The sequence below is a fragment of the Apteryx mantelli genome, chromosome 26 (genome assembly GCF_036417845.1).
Source record: "Apteryx mantelli isolate bAptMan1 chromosome 26, bAptMan1.hap1, whole genome shotgun sequence".
Classification (NCBI taxonomy): domain Eukaryota; kingdom Metazoa; phylum Chordata; class Aves; order Apterygiformes; family Apterygidae; genus Apteryx; species Apteryx mantelli.
The window spans coordinates 5,874,065-5,893,852 of NC_090003.1; the positions used below are offsets into that span (position 1 = coordinate 5,874,065).

At 36.1% G+C, this 19,788-nt stretch overlaps 1 protein-coding gene across 1 annotated transcript in view; it reads right to left on the reverse strand.

Moving 5' to 3' along the window:
• Positions 1 to 19,788, reverse strand: part of CLSTN1 (calsyntenin 1) — a 40,704-nt gene that overhangs the window by 17,118 nt on the left and 3,798 nt on the right. The window contains exons 2-7 of the mRNA XM_067311281.1: positions 13,272 to 13,394; positions 6,072 to 6,101; positions 4,394 to 4,589; positions 1,747 to 1,955; positions 1,249 to 1,398; positions 960 to 1,145 (exon numbers count right to left, since the gene is read on the reverse strand). Of these exons, the coding sequence (XP_067167382.1) occupies positions 960 to 1,145; positions 1,249 to 1,398; positions 1,747 to 1,955; positions 4,394 to 4,589; positions 6,072 to 6,101; positions 13,272 to 13,394 (894 nt within the window). The remainder of the gene's footprint in view (positions 1 to 959; positions 1,146 to 1,248; positions 1,399 to 1,746; positions 1,956 to 4,393; positions 4,590 to 6,071; positions 6,102 to 13,271; positions 13,395 to 19,788) is intronic.

A 19,788-nucleotide genomic window follows, 5' to 3' on the forward strand; every position in this document is an offset into this window, starting at 1 on the left:
TAACCCCTTGGTAGATAACAAACCTCACTGAAAATGTTTTGCTTACTACCTCTACAGATGTAGAGCTTTGTTTTGCCTCCATCTCAGGAACCATTATGTTAAAGGCACTTGTCTCTCAGGCCCATGCTAGTCTTAAGGCCCATATCCATCCAGCTGAAGAGGGCTGCATAAGACTCTGATTCAGAACCTAAACATTCTCTCCCAGATCACTATGATGATATCATAGCCAGGAGTAATGCTGCTCTCAGCAGGAGCTCAGCTTGCTGCTTTTTCCCTGCTTTCAAGCCTAAAATACCAGTGTCACAGTGACAGAACTGTTGGAATAGCTTGGGAATTCCCTGGGTCTCTAAGGGTGCACAGAATTCACACTTCCCACTAACTTCAACTGAAGTTGAAGATACTACGCATCAGTGATAATTTGGCCTGTAATCTCAGTTCCTCCATTTTGGTATTCACAAACTTTTCATAAGCCCTTTAACTGCAACATACATGGATGCCAAGACACCATTTATTCCCAGTGCAGACATAGCTTAAATTTATCTAAGTAGTCTTTTCTCCAAACCACATTTTCTTGAATTTCTCATCCAATTTTTCACCATGGGGTTCTTATATGGCATTCTTTGCATCGATGATGCCTACAGAAAAACAGAGAGGCTATGCTCTTCTGAATATGTAACATCCTTTCAGTTCTTGAACATGAATTTCAAGTGAGAGAATTTATTACTCTATATAAGCTAGTGGGGAGACAGAGGAAAAAGATTCTTCACTGCATTTGAGAATTACTTTAAAACATCACCTTCAGCTGATTTCATGCTTTTTATTGTTTGCTAGGCAAAAAGTTGGGGAAAATAACATGCAGATGAAAACAATGACCAGCCACTGATTTGTGTTCTAATGTAATATTCTACGAAAGATGAATAAGCAAGGGACACCACTTTATTCTAACAGAGCATTCTTACCACAGAGTCTGTGAATGGATTTCTCAGAGTAGGTGTCTCTGTCACAGCCTTTGCCAATATGGTTGGTTTCTAGTTCAACCGTTGCTTGAATGGAGGTTATTGGCTCATCACAGGTCTCCAAATGCATACTGGGGAACAGAGCTAGAGAACCAGTACCAGGCTCATATTCTATTCTTTTGTTCCAACCTGCATATTTATCCAAAGAAAAAAACATTAAAAATCTCTCGTGTTTAACTTAAGTAAGGAATTGGCAACTACTAAAAGAAGATAGGAAATAGATCAAACTAACCTTGCCAGCCAGGCTTGCATGTAGGCTTAATGCTAATTTTAACCAACACATCCTCAGTAGCTCTCTTCTTCCCACAGTCATACGCAGTTACTGTCAGTTTATACTGATGTTCTTTGCCATAGTTTAACTTTTCTGTGTTTTTTATATAACCTGACGAAAATACAGATATTCACTGTTGATTATCGCTGTTTATTTCTCAAGCTCACTGCTACACTAAATGCGTAGAGGTATTTTAGCACATATAAAGGTATAAAGCATTTTACAAGAAACAAAGAACATGCAGCAAACCACCTACTCCTTACATTATTAGATAGCACATGGTATTGGCATTGAAAGACAATTATAAATTCAAATTGCTAAAAAGAACATGTCCATTCAACTATACTGTAGAAAAGGGTTAAAACAGGTTATTTTGGTTTTATGCTGACCAATTTGAAATACTATTCTTAAGGCAGTAAATTATAGTGTTTCCCGCTGCATCTCCCACCCTAGTCTTACCGTCTTTATCAATAGCAAAAGGAACATCCGGAGTTACAATTTCATAGGTGCAGATCTGGCTGAACTGAGGTGAACAATCTGCATCCACTGCTTCCACTTTCAGGATGTTGTCATACCTCTTCCCTTCAATAACTGTTGCCTTGTAGGACTTCTCTTTGAACACGGGAGCATACTCATTAACATCATTCACCTGAATATGTACTGTTGCTCTGGGAATAAGACAGAAAAGTGAGTTTTCTTTATATTGCAGAACTCCCATTCAGGCAAAGAATTTGAAAAAAGCTCATTCTTTTACAGATGAAGCTATTCAGAATTTAAGGTCCCTGAAGGAAGTAGCCACTAATACAACCAAGGATCTCAATCATCTTAACTAGGAAAGCAGTGTTCCAGTATGTTACTATATAATTCTGTAAACTTCCGGGTTATCGCTTACTGTTGCTGTTTACCTGCAACTAAAACTTAAAACTCGGTATTGTAACTGCTAAATTTTTGCCATTTTACAGAAATACGACAAAAAACATCTGTGACAAAATAGACCTTTAGCTCTGTTAAAACAGTTCAATCCTTTCACTTATTTTCTGCTATCAGACTATTTGATACAAACACCCAACGTTAAATTTCGCGTGAACAAGAATGAGAGTTAAAACTGGTTTTAGACAGAGCTCAGTAAAATGCATTTGATTAGCTTTCTTTTGGTAATAACATACTGAGTTAAGTCACTGAAAACTGGCTTATTTCTTGGATGTATGAATGAGAGATCAAAGAATCTAAATGGAAGAATCACAGAAGCAGAAGATGCACTTTAAACATTATATAGTAAACAAAATAACCCTAAACAGAGTGGGTCTTGAATTCCTTCCTTTTATACTTGTCACAGATTCCCGGTAGACATAGAATAGGAAAATACGCAGTTTCTGTCACTGACCAAGAAGAAAGGGTGAATAATGAAAAGTACCTGCAATGTAAACTAATAAAACATTCAATCACTGCAGTCCTTCCATAAAAGCAAAGACTTCTAATGCTTACATCAAAAAAATCTTTAAGATTTTATTTTATCCTACATGCCCAATAAATGCCATGAAAACTCTACCAGAAAACTGTACCAGAGAGTTTTTATTCCTGACTTTAGGAACTATATGCCAAGATGGCTAAAAGCCACAAGATACATAAAACAGACAGCCATGGGGCATGGAAACTTCAAGGGTGGTTTATAAGCAAAGGTCTTGGAATCCCAGCATTCTGCTGTGGGAAAAGAGCTGTAGAGCAGGGTGCTGGGTCCCAGAGCAACACTGTAACGTCAGTTCCATGAACCGCTGCTGCCTTGGTCCATTACATAGCCAGGAATTTGGATTACCATAACACTACACCAGTTTAAAGCTGCATATGATGTAACGCTATCATGGAAGCCACACCTGGATCGCTCAGAAGGACCAAAGACTGGCCGACTGTGCATTAGACAATTTAAGGCTTTCTTTAAGATTCATGTACTTTGGTCAGGAGTCTGTGATAACGTGTTTCTGAACACTACTGAAGAGATTCCAAAGCTGCCCTTTTCCTACAAACACTGCCAATTCTACTTGTGTTACCTTTTATCTAGCTTACAGTATTTTGAAGCAACTTATATTTTATATTGATATATTTTCTACTGGACCCATCAGAAGAAAGTTTGTATGTCAATTAACCTACAACACACAGAAAAGATGCAGTTAAGTTCTAAAGTGTAGAGAAGGAACCGTATGAAATCAAGCTGAACAAAGAATATAATTCCGAACAACTCAACAAAATGCTTGTTGCTATCTTTCTCTTTGAACTCTTCCTTCAGAAGTCGAACTGAATATAGCATAGGAAGTTTATGGGCATACCTATTTTCCAACAGTGTAACCCTTAAGGAAATATGTTTCTGCTACTTATCTAACGCATACAGCTAGTAGAGTAACAAGTTTGTATTAGTCACCAAGATGACTGCTACTAGCCTAACCCTCATCTTACTCATGTCCTTCTTTGCTTAGCACAAATGGTAACCTTCCACATGCGCTGCAGATGTTTCCGCCAGGGTGCTATACAGTCATTCCTCAAATGGATTTTCTAGAGAACATTTTACATTGTGGTTTTTCCTTTAGATACAGATTAATTGAAGATTGCTTTGTTCCCATCCTTTAATCTAGGCAGGGAGGAATCTTATGGTATTGATCTTGCTTTTTTTGGTGAGGCTACCCAAAAATGACAGAAACATGTATTCTTTTCCATTTTGTCAAACTTAATACAATGACTTCTTGAGACAGTTTTTAGGTTTTAGAAACGGAATTCTGAAACAATTTCCAGGTTTAATATCCCAAACTAAATCTTTAGCAACTCACGTCAGATTTAAACTACTTCAGCAGTTTTTCTGCCTCTATCCCACACTATTATATTTTCTAATGTAAATTCAGAGATAACAAGGGATAAAGCAGTAACACCTAGAATATAATTAAAGAGTTATCAAAACAGTTCACTTCCATTTTGCTACTATTCATATTACCATTATATGAAAGCCTTCCAGTACTAACACTTGGTTTACATTCACTCTACATATGCAGATCATAAATCACCATGTGCAGGAGACCACTTGAAACCAAACTTCCACTCAGCCAACCGCAGATTTACTTACTTGTGGGATTTTTTTGCATTTGCTCCATCTGGTCCCTTTCCACAGTCATAGGCCTGTATGGTGAACGTGTAGTCCTTCTGTAGTTCACAGTCAAGCTTTTCTTTAGAGCGTATTATTCCCTCACCAGTGGATTTATCCACTACCACTGCTTCAAAGGGGACATTTTGCCCATGAATTTTAAATCCACAAATCTCACCTAGAGATTCAAAGTAACAGAGGTTAGAACTGGTCAAAACTACTAAACCTTTTTTTAAATAAATGACCAAATATTTTGCAGCCAAGGGTTTGTGAGGGTCTGTGGACAAAGCAAGAGCACTGTGCTTTAAAATGGGCGAGTTCTGGGAACTTTAGTAAAAAGAAGCATACGTCTGCCTTCCAAGCAACTTGTTTACTTTGCATCCATTCATGCAGGAATACAAAAGAGAAAGAGAAATGTAGACAGGCATTTCACAGGAGTACTTGAGATAACTCTAGGGTAAGAGTAGATCTTATGAGAGCATACAGCCAAGGCCACTGGTAATATCTTCTATGCCAAGCTACTGGGAATAGCTGGGCAGCTTGTTTATTTTGACCAGAGCAAAAGGTTAAAATGCACAGTTACAAGTCAAGAGATGAAAAAGCTTCAAGTACAGGTTCAGCACCATAATTACAGAAATTCTGTCAACAGATCAAAGAACAAAGTCTTCCTGTGCAATGTACCTGGCTAAAATTAGGGAATCAAAATAAACTACTGAATGAGAATGGTAGAAATACCAACTTCTCAGGCATCCATTTCAACGGCTATCTAGTAATACAGTCCAAACATTTTAGTCAAGGAAGCTCTCACATGGAATGGTTTATTAGGCTTTCTTTTCTATTCAAACTCTTCATTCTAACAAACTTGAATGAGAAGTCTCTAGAACATCATTTTAAAATGCATCTAAGGCCAAGACTACATTACAAGACATCTTGCTGGCACAGCTAGCTCAATCTGTCAGCTCGTAATGAGGAGCAAGCCCTTGCTGACCTAGCTGTGCTAACAAACGCCATGCAACTGTTTGATCAGCTACGCTGTGTTTTTACCTGTATAACTTGTTTTGTTTTGAAGGTGATTTTCTTACACCAGCATAAAACGTTCTTTTGCTATTATCGCTGCAATGATATCATGGTACCAAGAATGTGTTCCTACTGTAGACATAGTCTAAGGCTATTTAAAATATATATATTTATGATTCAGATTTTAAACTACACAATGTACTCAATATAATAATGTACCCAAGTATAATAATGTACTCAAGTACATACTCAAGCAAGCATACTGCAGGGAAGGTGCTATAATGCTTTGGCAGTCAAATATTACTTTACAAAGCATATGAAAAAATGTAAGATGTCCCAAAGAAGCAAGCTATCAGTGAAGGTATCAGAAAATGCTAATTTTCCCCCAAACTTCTTATAGTGTCCATACAATATAAAACAATCCCGAATGGTTCAAATGGATGTCTGATTTACAGATATTTCTAACCAAGGGTTTGGTTACATAAAATTTTTTATCAATATATTTTAAAATAGAAAAAAACTGGGAGAATAAATGGGACAAAAGAACATGACAGGATCTTCTGTTTAAGTGCTGATTCCCCATTTCATAACCAAAGTTAGTGGGTTAATATTCATAAAAGGGATAGAAAGAACCCTTTATCACCTTCTTTGGTGACTGTCACCTCAAAACTCTCTAAAGGGAGAAAAGATAAACCCAAGTCAGTATTACAGGAAAGGTCGAAAGGGAGCAAATAAGGAAAAGGCAAAGATGCAGACATTACACAGAAAAGCTTTGGATAAACTGTATTTAAAAATTCCAGTGGTGATTTGCTGTAACTGTTACAATCCTAGACTTTCAGTTATTTTAAATCTGATTTAACCTTTTATTTCCAGGTTGTCATTTGTAGACTTTTGAAGTGGGGTATTCAAATCTTTAAATTTAACAAAAAGCTTTTTTTTGATAAAATACAGGATACGAAGTGCTAAACAAGAAGATATTTTCGAACTTCCATGCTGTTGGAGAACTATCCACAGAACAGAATTTTCACAAGAATTTATTTCTACCGGTCTCCCTATTTAAAGAACACATGTTAAATAATTTAAACAAATTTTTACCTATCATAGTAGAACCACCATATTTCTAAAATTAAGAAACTTCATATTCCCCTTTTGAGTTGCAGAAAAAAGAAGTGTTTTTGAAACAGTGACTGGATTTTTGTGTTTACAAATAAAATTTTATTGGTCTATGTTGCATAACACCTAGCATTTACAAAATTTAAATTCTACATCAAACTTAACTTGACAGTATTGTCATAATCCATGATTAAAAATATACATGTTAAATTGTGACCCTAATGAACATTAAAGCTTTAACTTAAGAAATAGGAAGGGAGTGGGGTGGGGGAGGGGGAGTCTGTATATTTTCCTGGAAGCATACTTATTTTCCAGATTAAACAAAAAAAAACCTTCTATCTTTTACTCTGCTGCTGAAATACTAGAATGCTGGACATAGAGATTCAGGTACTCAAATATAGTCATCTGCTACTATTGTAGATGCCCTTTGGTAGCCTGCTATGCCCTTTTCAGTGACTCCAGAAGAGTACAGGCCTTCTCAGTGTCCTGGATCGTATATTCCACCCTTATGAGGAGATCTCAGATACAACTGGGTTTTAAAATGGTCGCTGATGTCTGTGTTTAGGAACTTGGAAAGCTTTTCCATTTTGATGAAAAGACAGCCAACCATGTCCTTCACTCCCCTGGAAATTATACTGTCATTAAATTACAACATCGTTAAAACCCCAGACTACCACCTTTTACATACTACTTAACATATCAATTATTTTTTCCCAATTACCATTATCTTTGACCTGAATTGCAGTATAACAAAGCAGACTTGTACCCTTAAAATCACTCCCAGTAGATCTCCTGCCAGTTCTCACATTTTTCAATAAACCTGCAATAATGCAGCTATTCAAGTCTCCATTCTACAGTGGCTTTAAAAAGGGGTAAGGCACTAAAAGTTATGGAGAAATATTTTGTTTAAAAATGAAAGGCAAATTTCCAATTCAATATTGAAGCATATATATCATAGATTTAATGAAAAATACCTTATAATGGACCATTATTAAACAGTAGCCCTTCATTTTAAAAGGAGTCAGTTTCTGAAATAGCTCTCACAAAAGTTCTCCCTGAAACCCACTTAAGGTAATCCCTAGGTTTATAATCAGTTCTTTATTTTAATGTACTAAGTATACTGCCTCTTATGGCATCCACATAATTTATTTCAGTATATTTTTACATAGGATATAAATATGACCCTGGATTTTAATACGTTTTAGTAATAGGATCATTCATGAAAATCTTACACTACTTAAATTCCTGGCTGACAACACTGAACACCCAGAACTGACACTCCAACTGCAGACTTTTAAATGCTCCACATCTCTCACTCCTTTATACCCACCTTCCTGCCCCCTCCCAACAACTCTAACATTGAGTCAAGCACTGAGTGCGAAACATTAAGATTACAGAAAGAAATAAATTGAAAAGAACATTGAAGCACAAAGCCTGATAACAGAGGGAGGAGGGAGAAGTTTATTAATATGGCAATTATCTATTTGGGAGAAGAGGGGACTGTTTAAAAGCTGGTCAGTTCTTTATTGTCCAAAGTGACCTTCAACTCTGGCATCAACACCAACTTTGGCTGCTAGAAAGTTCAGGTATTACTTTCTTGGCTCCCAAGCACAAGACACAACTAATCTCTCTGATAAATATCCATGTGTCTCCAGATGCTTCTTAAGGTATTAAAGCTTCTGTTCAAGATGCATTGTAGCTCAGTTCCTGCCAGGTGTTTCTCAGAACAACAACTGACCCAGTACAATCACATTTTCCATTTTGCGCTAGTAAAAAGTCTTTTTACTATTATACAGACAAGTGCTCATGACTGAAAAAGTTATAGTGCATAAAAACTACGATGTTACCTATGATAAAACTGCTCTAAATAAGCAAATGCACAGCTCCCAAACAGGCCTTTTAAGCCACAGTAGCTCCCTTCTTCACAGTGTCTCTGCCATGAAAAGAAGCAAAAAGGAGTAATTTAATTCTCTAAAGTACAAAATATTTCAAAAATTAAAGCTCTCCGTCCTCTCTCCAAAGTATATCAGAGATATTGTTGCAAAGCTGTTTCAAGGCAGATAAGACAATTTACGGATGAATATTCCCACACAAGGATGATATTTACTTTCATCTCAGTTATGAAATGCATATATTTATACAGCAGAGGTAAAGAAGCCATTACAAAAGCTTTCATATGATTATAGAATTCTTTCCAGTGATTTTTTTCACTGCCATAAAGTAAGCCTAGTCTCTATAGAATTTATTTAGTGGCAAATAGGTAGTGTCATGTGCCATGCTATGTCATAGAAACACATCGCTTTTTCTCATTTCATTCTGAAATTTGGATACATTACTGAAATAAATTTCTACCTCTTCCACTCCTAGAAGAGAACCAAGCTCAATCTGTAAATTAGCTTATATTTGATATACTGCGATTTGTTCAGCCATATAAAAGGTAACCAGGATAGAACTTTGCAGCGTCCTGACTCAGCAATACTTACAGCTGAGAAAACATTTCATTTTGATAACGCAGGTTTGTGCAACTCACATTAGCCAGAAAACATAGCAATCCTGTCTTCTTGAAGCATTCTGCATTTCAGTAATTTTCCCTGCCTACTATAGTACAATCAAATGACACTGAGGATTTGTTGTAGTATTTGGGGGGGGTTGTGCTATCCTACTGCATTTTCATTCCACAAAAAGAGAGTAAGTATATTCTCCCAACTCTGACCAAGCAGCAGTCTCTCCGAGAAACTCATCCAGGAGAGCCTGCTTACAATGTGTTTAGAATGTCTTCTAAAACAAGTATTTCTTAGTACCATACAAAACTGAGTGCTTATTAAAAAGTGATCCAAGTTTAAAGTTCATAATTAGTGACAAGTGTATCTGAATTTGTATACATATGCACAATAGGTACAAAACAAAATGTCACTTTATGCATGTCTTAAATTAATTCCACGCAAAATTGGCTGAAATACTATTGCAACAAAATTTACTCTTAGGTTTGCCAACAAACCGCCAACAAACAATATTTGTTGTATACTCACTAACTCATTGCATTTGACAAAATCAACACCCATATCTGTTTGGTTACACAACGTCATTCATCTTCTGTACATATCATTTCTCTGTAACCATCATCCAGCTGAGAGCAGCATTACACACCAGCCTACTGCAGACAGGACGTCAGCACAGCTCCCTGCCCTGAACAAACAAGGCTTGGCAGCGCGGCGTGGAAACAAGGCATCAGCAGTCACCCACTGGGACGCGTGAACTGCGCACACCTCCGGGGAGAGGCTAACAGAAGGCTTGATGGGTTTTTGTTTTTTAAAGAATGAACAGAGATTCTGCAAGGTCATTTTCAAAGCTGTATGCATATTCATGTTCTAGGCTCAAAAATTCCTAACCCCCACAAAAATACTTCTTGCATCCTTGCTTAATAAGGGGAAAGTAAAATATCATGGCTGAAGACCAGTCTTCTCTAGCATCTGGAGGGCTTTTTTAAACCCTATTACAGATATATTAAAAAATTACAATTCCAAACAGGAAACAATTCAAACATTTTGCTACTGAAATCCTGTGTATACTATCTTAACAATACATATTCTACGTGAACACATCCAGATATAATATTGTTTGTTGCAAATATAACAAAAATTCAGTTCTTTTTTGCATAGTACTGTAAATGGGAAGGAAATTCATACTAAGAGTTTCAGACATTAGACTGATTTTAGATACAGATTACCCTAATGTGTACTAGAAAATGCAGCTGTCTTATTTTGTTTTTCAGCAAAACCATTTATGATCAAATTCCGACATGACTGAATTTGTAATTAGAAAAGTTTCACCAAAGAACTTGAATGGTCATTGTCTCAAGCAGATCCCTAACAAACATCATGGTACAGAAGAGCAATTCCACAGAGGTTTCTACGAATCAGGTAGTAAGACATGCACTTTTGGCATGACTCAAACTCTGGCCTTAAAAGTGCATTGTTTCAGATGTAAAAGCATAAAATTACCTCAGAAACAGAGGTCTGTATAATCCTACTTATTTTTGCACATATGAATTTGTTTCAAAGCATCGAAATTTTAGGATCCTATCCACTGCACCATATGAGTAAAGCAAAAAAAATATTACCTTTCTCTGCCCCACAGTTCAAATATTATAACACAGTTAAATGAACTTCTTTCAAGATGTTTCGAGATGCTTAAAATTGAAATAAGAAAGCTCTACTTAAAAACTACAGACATTTCAGAAGTGCTCAGTGCTCAGCTAGGGGGCACAGTTAATTAAAACATCAACCTTTTGAAAGAATAAATTTGATTTATAATAAAAATATACCACTTAGGGCTGAAACAGCCATTTAAGCCTGAAAGCATTTTGTTTTGCTGTGAAAACATTTTGTCGCTAATCTAATGGGCTTCTCACACTTCAACACCCACATAGACGCTGCTGGACAATAACAGTGCTATTCTCCGTTCTAGGACATGACTACAGTACCACCAACTAGAATAAGTTGCTAATGCTGATTCAACACCACTCCCACACTTGATATCCTCCAAGACAGATTCAAATATTGTTCCATTTAACGGAAGACAAATACTTTTATAGATTCTCATAACACATTTGTCATTCACAACTTACGCAATGCAGATCCAATAGCCTCCTATTTAGAGAAAAATTTCAGTACGATGTTAGCATCCTATATTCAGGACTTAAGATGATATCTATTTTTAATCCACTGTTCTTCTACAGCTGCTTAAGAATTGTTGGTTTTTGAAAGCCAAAACATATAATGTTTATTCAACCTTTTTATAGAATCAATTCATATTTGGTAAAAATGTTCATTAAAGAAAAGCAGATTTATAGAATTTGGTTCAACACAATGGAAAAGCTGTCTCATTTAAAATCATATGATGCTTTGACATTGAACTTTCCTCTGAAAATTTGACAAACTATTTGAAGATACTCTGCAGGTACTTTCTTTAAGCTTCATGATATCCAACACTCAAGAAAGCTCTCTTTTCCCATCACTTCCTCCTTGAAGTGACTTACTAAGGTAAGTTTCCAAAAACAGATACAGTCTCATTCTCTAGGTATCTTACTAGAATTCTTAATTTTCTAAAATTTTACTTAACCAAATAAGCTTCTGCAAGTATCTAATTTAAGCTTGCATAAACAACTACAATTAATTAAAATACCTGGAGATGCCACATGGTATTTTTCAAACACAGTTCTCTAATATCTTGCCAAACCAAAGAAATATTTTCCATAATACTGAACCCACTTAATGAATACAGTATTCTTAAATAGTAGTTTCCAGAAATAGAATACTGCAGAAGATTGTAAGAGAACTACCAAAACTGTCACCTGTCAGTCCTATGTCAAAGTGAAATTAGACTACATTTTGCAAATGGCTTGTGTATCATTCTCTATACTCTCTGTTAGAGGAGAAAAAGGCTCTAAGATGGTCCCAGAGCTAAAATATTAAAGTACACAGAAGCTAGGAGACCTGAATTCATTACAGACTCCCAAACAAACGATATAATGTCTGTGCTTTAGCTCTCCAACCTAAAATTAGTGGAATATAATTCCTTTCCCTCTAATTTCCTCTATTTTATCTACTTAGGCTGCAAATCTTTTAGTTCAGAGATGCTCTCTTCATGCAGCTGAACAACACCCTAGAAGAAAAAGCCTTGGCTGTCCTCTACTAACTTAAATAGAAACTTGGAAGCCTATTACAAAAAGTCATCTTACTTTTACACGTCATCATCAGTAAGCATTATGCTAGTATGCCAAGTGAAAAGCTCCGTTATCTGCAAAGATATTCTGCACACCAGCGAGACCAGATCATACCTATTTATGCAACATTCACCCTCTTCCTAGATGCAGGAACTTCAGAGAATTCTTAGATGACATTTAAAAAGACTTCAAAAGGGCCCACCCTACCCAAACAATTCTACACAAAATTAAATGGAGATCAGATGTCTAGAACTATCTCACAGCTGGATCTTCAACTATAAAATATATTGTATTAGGAAATAATTCTCAAGTCTCATATTTATCATAGAAAAAAAGTATTGAAAATAACATGTTCTCTTATGCTCCCTCTATTCTCCAATACAGACTAAACTATAAACCAACAGTGCATCTTGTGGTAGAAGAGCCTGTCCATTTCTAAAAATATGCCAGACTGTTATGCAAACTTATCACAGAAAGTCTGGATTTCTGTAGAAATTTTCAGTCCAAATACTGCACAGAAGAAATGCAATCTTGATTCTACTAATAACTGTTTTCACTATGTTTTCTCAATCTATTAAAAAAAAGACACAAACCAAAAACACTAAGGAAACCGAAAACTCTCACCAGAATAAGAGAACTAATTACTTTAGAACTCCTAGACAGGATGTGAAATATAGAATCCAGAGGATTTAGGAAAAAGCTACATACTATGCAAAAAAGATCAGAAAAATTAATATATATACATGAAACATAACTGCAATATATACACATGAAATGAAACACTGCAATATACAATATTCTGGTCTGAATATTTGGCACAGCTAGATATTTACACCTGTAAATATCAAACAAAACTGTGGTGCATGCACCAACATTTCTTATGAGGCAAAAGCTAAGAAACATTATGCTACGGTTTGGGAAAATACACTAAGTAACACACACAACATTTGCCATGAAGAAAGCATTTCCACTTCTTAAAAAAAAAAAAGCAGATGAATTCCTTACCTGCAAAACGCAGAGGTGCATCTTTGTCCAGGGCTATTAAAGGGGGATCCAAGAGTACTGTGTTGTCATTTTCTGTAACTATACCATGATAGGTTGTTTCAATCCATGGCTTATGTTTGTTAACTAAAAGGAAAACAAAATACAACTTTAAGAAAACAAGTTTGAAACTGATGAGTTTTTAAACAAATGCTTTGAAATACTTAATTCAGTGTTTTCCTCCTTCATTTTTCTAAATTTGAGCCAGCATTTTACTAAATTCAAAAATTTGATAAAATACTGGCTAAATAAGTTAGATAGTCAGAAGAGAACAGTGCTCCTTTCAGGTTTCCAAAAGTTACTCATAGAATCTAAACCAGAAACCTCTTTGAACTATGCTGGAAGTTAAAATGCCTCTGAAGGACAATTCAAAAAACTTTTAACACTGATGGGGAGCCACTGTCATCAGTGCCAAACATGACACTAAAAAATAACTATATTTGGCACCAGACAGGGAAGAGAAGGAAAAAAAAAAAAAAAAAAAAAGATTGGCATGTAGAAAACCCCAGGGTTTGTCTAAACTACAGCCTCTCTGCAACTCAAAACTTGGGATCCAGCTGGTGGACTACCCTTCAGAGAACAGGTACTAAGAGCGAAGACCTTTTCTGGTTTCCAGGATTTTTCAGTGTGCTTTTTATTATTATTACTTGAAGAGAACAAAGAGAAAAAAAACATTCACTGATTTCTAAACAAGGCCTAAGGACACTGCCTAGGAAACAAATAGTGAGTGCTAGATTTAGGCCTTTTTATCCCAGCATAGGATGTATAACCCCCAGTATCAGTTTTACCAGCCATTTATAGGGCATCCCAGGCAAGGTAGGACTCCAGGAATTCTGCTGAAGCTGTGGTACTATGTAAAATGCCAGAAAGCAAGAGGTAGGAGAAGCAACAGAAAAGGACAAGAGCCTAGCTGTGGTTCAGCACCTCAATTGCAGAGACGCAAAGCAAGTGTTCTAGGTGCTTCTGGTTTTGGAGGACTGGTACTTTTATTTTTTTAATCCAACATATGTCTAATGCATACTTTAAGCACTCCTAGAGGAAGGGACCACAATCCCAGGTCTTTTCAACCAATTACCAGAATGCCTAGTAAACTGCGTAAAAATATTGATTCATTTTTATATCACTTGTTTAGTAGTTGCTTTTAGGAGACAGAAAACTCCACTAAAACTTTAGTTATAAAAACATTCCTCAACTCTGCATGCAAAAATCTGTAAACTGACACCCTGAACATGCCTAAGATGACCAGTCTTCCTCTGCTACAAAGAGGCCCAATAGCTCTCACAGTCAGCTTGCAAAAATAACTTCTTCTAGTACATCATGGAACACACAAGACAAAAATCGTATGCTATCTACTAGGCTATTATGTACTACCTGACATTTCAATGCAAGAGGTGTCCGGATTATTAATTATCTTTATGTTACGCTCGCTAAAGATAAACACAGCTTGTAGTCCACAGAAACAGTGTATGTGGTGTAATAGCCAATCTTTCTTGATAGTTGAATACATTTTTTCCCTTGGTCTAGCCCTCTTCATGCTGAGGTTCTACCTGCACCAGTTTTACCCAAATTGTTTTGGGTAACATATATACCTGACAGTTTATAAAACCTCTTAGGCTACCATGTATTCTTGCTTCTTAAATTAATAGTATTTTCCTAGATCTAATTCTGGAAGGTTTATGTATCTAGCCATTTAGAACCAACGGAAAACATTCATTTTGAGGGCTTGCAAACTGCATTGTACTATACAAAAAAAAAAAAAAGTCATCTTCAGCAAATGTTGTATAGTCAAGTATAAAAAAAGCTTTGCTAGAAGTTACAACAAATACAATAAACAACATACAACAGCTGACACCATTTGGATTTGTGTCTTTGTCTTCATGAGATCAGGTACTTATAACTTCCAGAATAAATGCCTGCGTAATCACCACAAACTATATACTAATACACTACTACACAGTTGAGTCCTGCTATTTCACCCAACTAAAGAATTATGCAAGCAAATCACCGTCAAAATAGGCAGAGATGTAAGGCTAGCCTAGACTTTTCAGTCCTGTATCTCCAACAAACTAAAATGGATTCAAGATGTCTGTCATATGCTTACACATGGGAATTAAAAAAACAGTGATAAAAGGACACGTCAACAAATGATTAAGCCTAGAGGTAGAGATTTCATAAAAGAAACCATAACACTCTCCCAATATGCTCTCATCTACAATCTTTTACTGGTTAGTAGCAACAAACTGATAAACAGAATATTACATCTTCATACATAAAAATGCAGTAAGAGAGAACTTGCAACAAACTATTTCAATGTAAAAACTGTTTAATTACTGCTATGTGGTTTTACTCAATATGGCAATACTATCTTTATCGCCTCGATACACTCAGATGGGCATATTTCCAAAATTCAGCATAAAAAATAGCCAGTTAAATGTCAACCACATTGTTCTATTTACCCAAAGAAGTACACTGCTGCAACACTCTCCAAGGAACGTGGTGTTTCAAAACAAACTTCATCGTGTTCAAAAGGACTAACAGATCATTCCTCCCTCCAAGAGAAGACACCAATAACTGCCAAAGTGTGAGTCTCTAATTGAAACACTTATCCTAATTCAAATCTAGTCTAAAGAGAAGTGTTTCATTAATTCAACTATGGCAGCTATAAGCATAAGAAGGCAGTTGTACACTATCCTGTTGGCATTTCTGTGGCAGTTTTACCTTAATCGAACATATCAGAGACCTTCCATTTGCTCATCTTATTCTTTGCAAGGACATAGTATAAAGTAGCAAAACAGATTTCTTTGCATCTCGTTTTTAATGCTTCTGAATGTAGATTAATTTTTTTTTTAAGCACTGAGAAGCTTTCCCCTGATTTAACAACCTATGGTAAATCCCATTACTGTAGCATAGGGAGTTCCATAAAAGCTTAAATTACCATAACCACATATGAACACAATTATGATGAGTACGATTAGCATCTGCAAAGTCTAGTGAACCTTCAAAAAAGAGACACAGTTAAAAGCAGTCATGTCATTTTACAGTGCTATAGCTTAAAAACCATAAAGCTTAAACCCCTTGTGTTTAGGAAGGCTAAAACATCACCGGCTTTTAAAACATAAACCTTAAATCTCTTTGTGTTTATGAAGGCTAAACATCATGGATTTTAAAACATTCACAAAACTTACTGCTGAATATCCAGGAAAGGCCAGTTATCCATATTGGTAATCTACTGACTCCAGCATAACTGCATACTCTCAGAAATTTTCAAGCCATCATTTGAAACATTAGGTGCAGCTTACGAGCAATACTTAACTGAACAGGTGTACCTTACACCAATTGTGGAATTGAATCAAGTAATATTCTGACCTCAGCTGGATTAAATAGCATTATATGTTAGACTGAAAACTATCATATTTTTCTCCTCTTTAAGTGTTGCAAAATTCCTTAGGTCTGCAGAAAAAATTGCCTAAAGCCACACTGTTAATTTCAAACCAAAACAGTCAAACCATTCCAAGCTTGACACTAACAAAGTGCCCTGAGCTGTTAATCTCTTGCCATTTAACAGGGATAAACTACATTGGTTTCCTTGAAATACAATATTCACACTATCTCTAAGCGCCTCAGCAGGAATCTGTTGTAAATCCCAACCAGCACTTAATCCAGTCAAGTGGGAGAAGCTTCCCTGACACATTACAGCAAGCTGACTTCTAGTTAGTTTTTAGCGGCCCTTAAAATAGCTCTGGTATCTACCCATGGAGCTGGAAGGTCTTCCACCACCAAAATCAAAAAAAAAATAGCTAAGCATACTTCTCTTTCCTGGTAGCAAGCTGAACTGTAAAGCTCATGCTAGAGCCTCTACTGCTGCCAACCAATGAGTGAACATGCATCTGCAAGGTCAGCACGAGCCACCTGTCCAACTTGGTTTATTCTGAAGATAATTGCTGCTAAGTTAGAGCAGAAAAAGGAATTGGTGCCCCATGTGCTGTGTGCCTTGAACACAGGTTTCTAAAACAGCATTTGAAATATGCTCAGTTTCTCATGAGACGGAAGAGACCAGCTTTTACTAATACTAACTGGAACTGTTACTGACTATTCTGCAGAAAAGGAAAGCATTTTAAAGCAAGGATGCTTCACCAAGAGCCATGGCTGATGCTGTAGAGTTCAATCTGTCAGATCAACTACTTACAATTTTTTCCGGCTATTCACAAGAATTAATGAATGTAAACGAATATGCAGGCAGGGCAGTGGGGTTCAAGGATAGTTTGGAAACCTTATTCAGAAGCTACAATCTTAAGATAATGAAAATGAACTCAGTTCTAGTATTGGAATGTGAACATACTCAAAATTAAATGTACTTTTAAAGACCCTTCTGAGGACCGCAGTTAGCTTCTTACAACTGCTCAGAAGTTCATTTGATTTAAATGGGATGTAGCATTCACATAACTGAAGATTTAAACACCCCTCAACCAGATAGGACTGTAGTTGAAAACATTTTTTCTTCTGGATTACTGTATATATTACTACTGCTATTACTATATTATTATATAGTATTACTTCTAATATATAGTATTTATATTAGTATTATTAGCATGTAGTATACAGTTTAGGCATGCTACAAATCTTCAGAACTAGATCAAGATGTAGGTCAAAAAAAATTCTTAAGAATTAACTGGTAAAACATTTTGAATTAACTCAATACCAAGTATTAGGGAGTTTGTTAGGTAATTACTCAACCTAGTGACAGTAGATAAACATACGATTTTTTTTTAATCCACCTCTGAGACCTCATGAAAAAAACAGAGATCTCATAAGAAGAGAATGATATTTGCTGTCAATTCAAATGAATTGAACTCAATGAACTGTGTAAACAGTCCTTGACTCATGCCCTGAAGGTCAGACACAAATTTTGATTATTGTGCATCTTCTGTCTATTGTCTTCCTCTTGATGTGAGGATACAAGCATGCTTTTCAGCGACAAGGTAAGGATTCCAAAAAAAGGTCTTACCTTGAATATTCATAAGTTAGTACTATTCTGATGAAATTTCAAGCAATATCAGTAAGAAAAAAAGATCATGAAGCCACATAGCAGATAGCAGAAAAATATAGCTCGGCTGAGGCATAAAGCATCTATACAATAAAATATGCCTTCTCCACCCTGAAAGCAATAAGAAAGGGTGTAGCATGGTTTGATTATAATGTATGTTTTGTTCCTGACCTAGAGTCACCAGCCTGCAATTCAGATTTGTGCCTCTATTCTCTGTTAGAAGAGGGTGAAGATTAACTTTGCATATGAACAACTTGAAATACCTCATATCAGTGACAATGAAAAGATATTTATACAACTTCCAGAGATCTTCCCACATCTATAATTTTACACCAAATCATTGCATTGTAGACAGGTACAAGCAATGGGATAAAACTGAATGCAAGCTCTCCTCAGATGCTGAGTTTCCTGATAGCATTTAACTTTTCTTATCAATAGCGTGCTTATCTAAGACAAACTACAATTTCCATTACCAGGAAATGAAAACTGTAGATGACAGCAAGGTAGAGGGGGATGTATCTGCACTAAGAAAGAATTAGGTAAGGGAATGGGCATCTATTAACATTGACCTCTAAGATTCTTAGATGGAGGAAAAAAGCAGGGAGGGTGACTGAATTTCATCCCACAATTTCAGACCTCTATCTTGGAAGCTCTACTACAGTTAAGGAGCACCAGTAGTTGGTGCTCTGGAAACTCAACTGTCATACACAGGGAACTGAGGGTAATGTTTATAAATTAAGTCATCAGAGCTTATAGCTTGAGCCCACATAGTTAATACTATTTCTCCAAACATTATATTCAAACTAACAGCTGCAGGAATTCAACAAGTTTTGACTTCATTAAACCATATTCTTCCTAGGGAAGAATCTCTGGTTTATTATCACTTGCAGCGAGTTTCCTGTTCTACACTGAACCACTCGCTTAAATCTCATTTTACTAGTACAAAGATACACAAAAGCTTTGCTATAACCCTGAAGCTACAGTACATCCAAATGATTGATTAGTTGCAACAGAAGAAATGTCCAGAGCTTGAAAGATCTTTGACTGAGGATATTCTGACCAAACTTTAATTTGGACAAAAGTCTGACAGAGAAAACAAACCAAAACAAAAATACCCCACCACAAAACAGTCTAAATAGTATTGAGGCAACAAAGCCACAAATTTTAAGTGAAATTCAAAATGTTTTAAACTAAACTGAAACATTAAAATAGAAAACACAGGCCTCTAACTGTAAACATTCACATAACAAATGTTCTCTTAAGTGTTGCTAGTTATAGTGCAGGAGGGGAAATCACTTTATTTCAAACAGTTGTCATATTTATAAACTTCACTTGAAGGCAGAATCTTATTTACAAATACAGCAAACATCATCTCAGTACAGACAGCACTTCTAGCTCTCTCTACTTGTTGACTCTTTCCATTTAAAAACGGGGAAA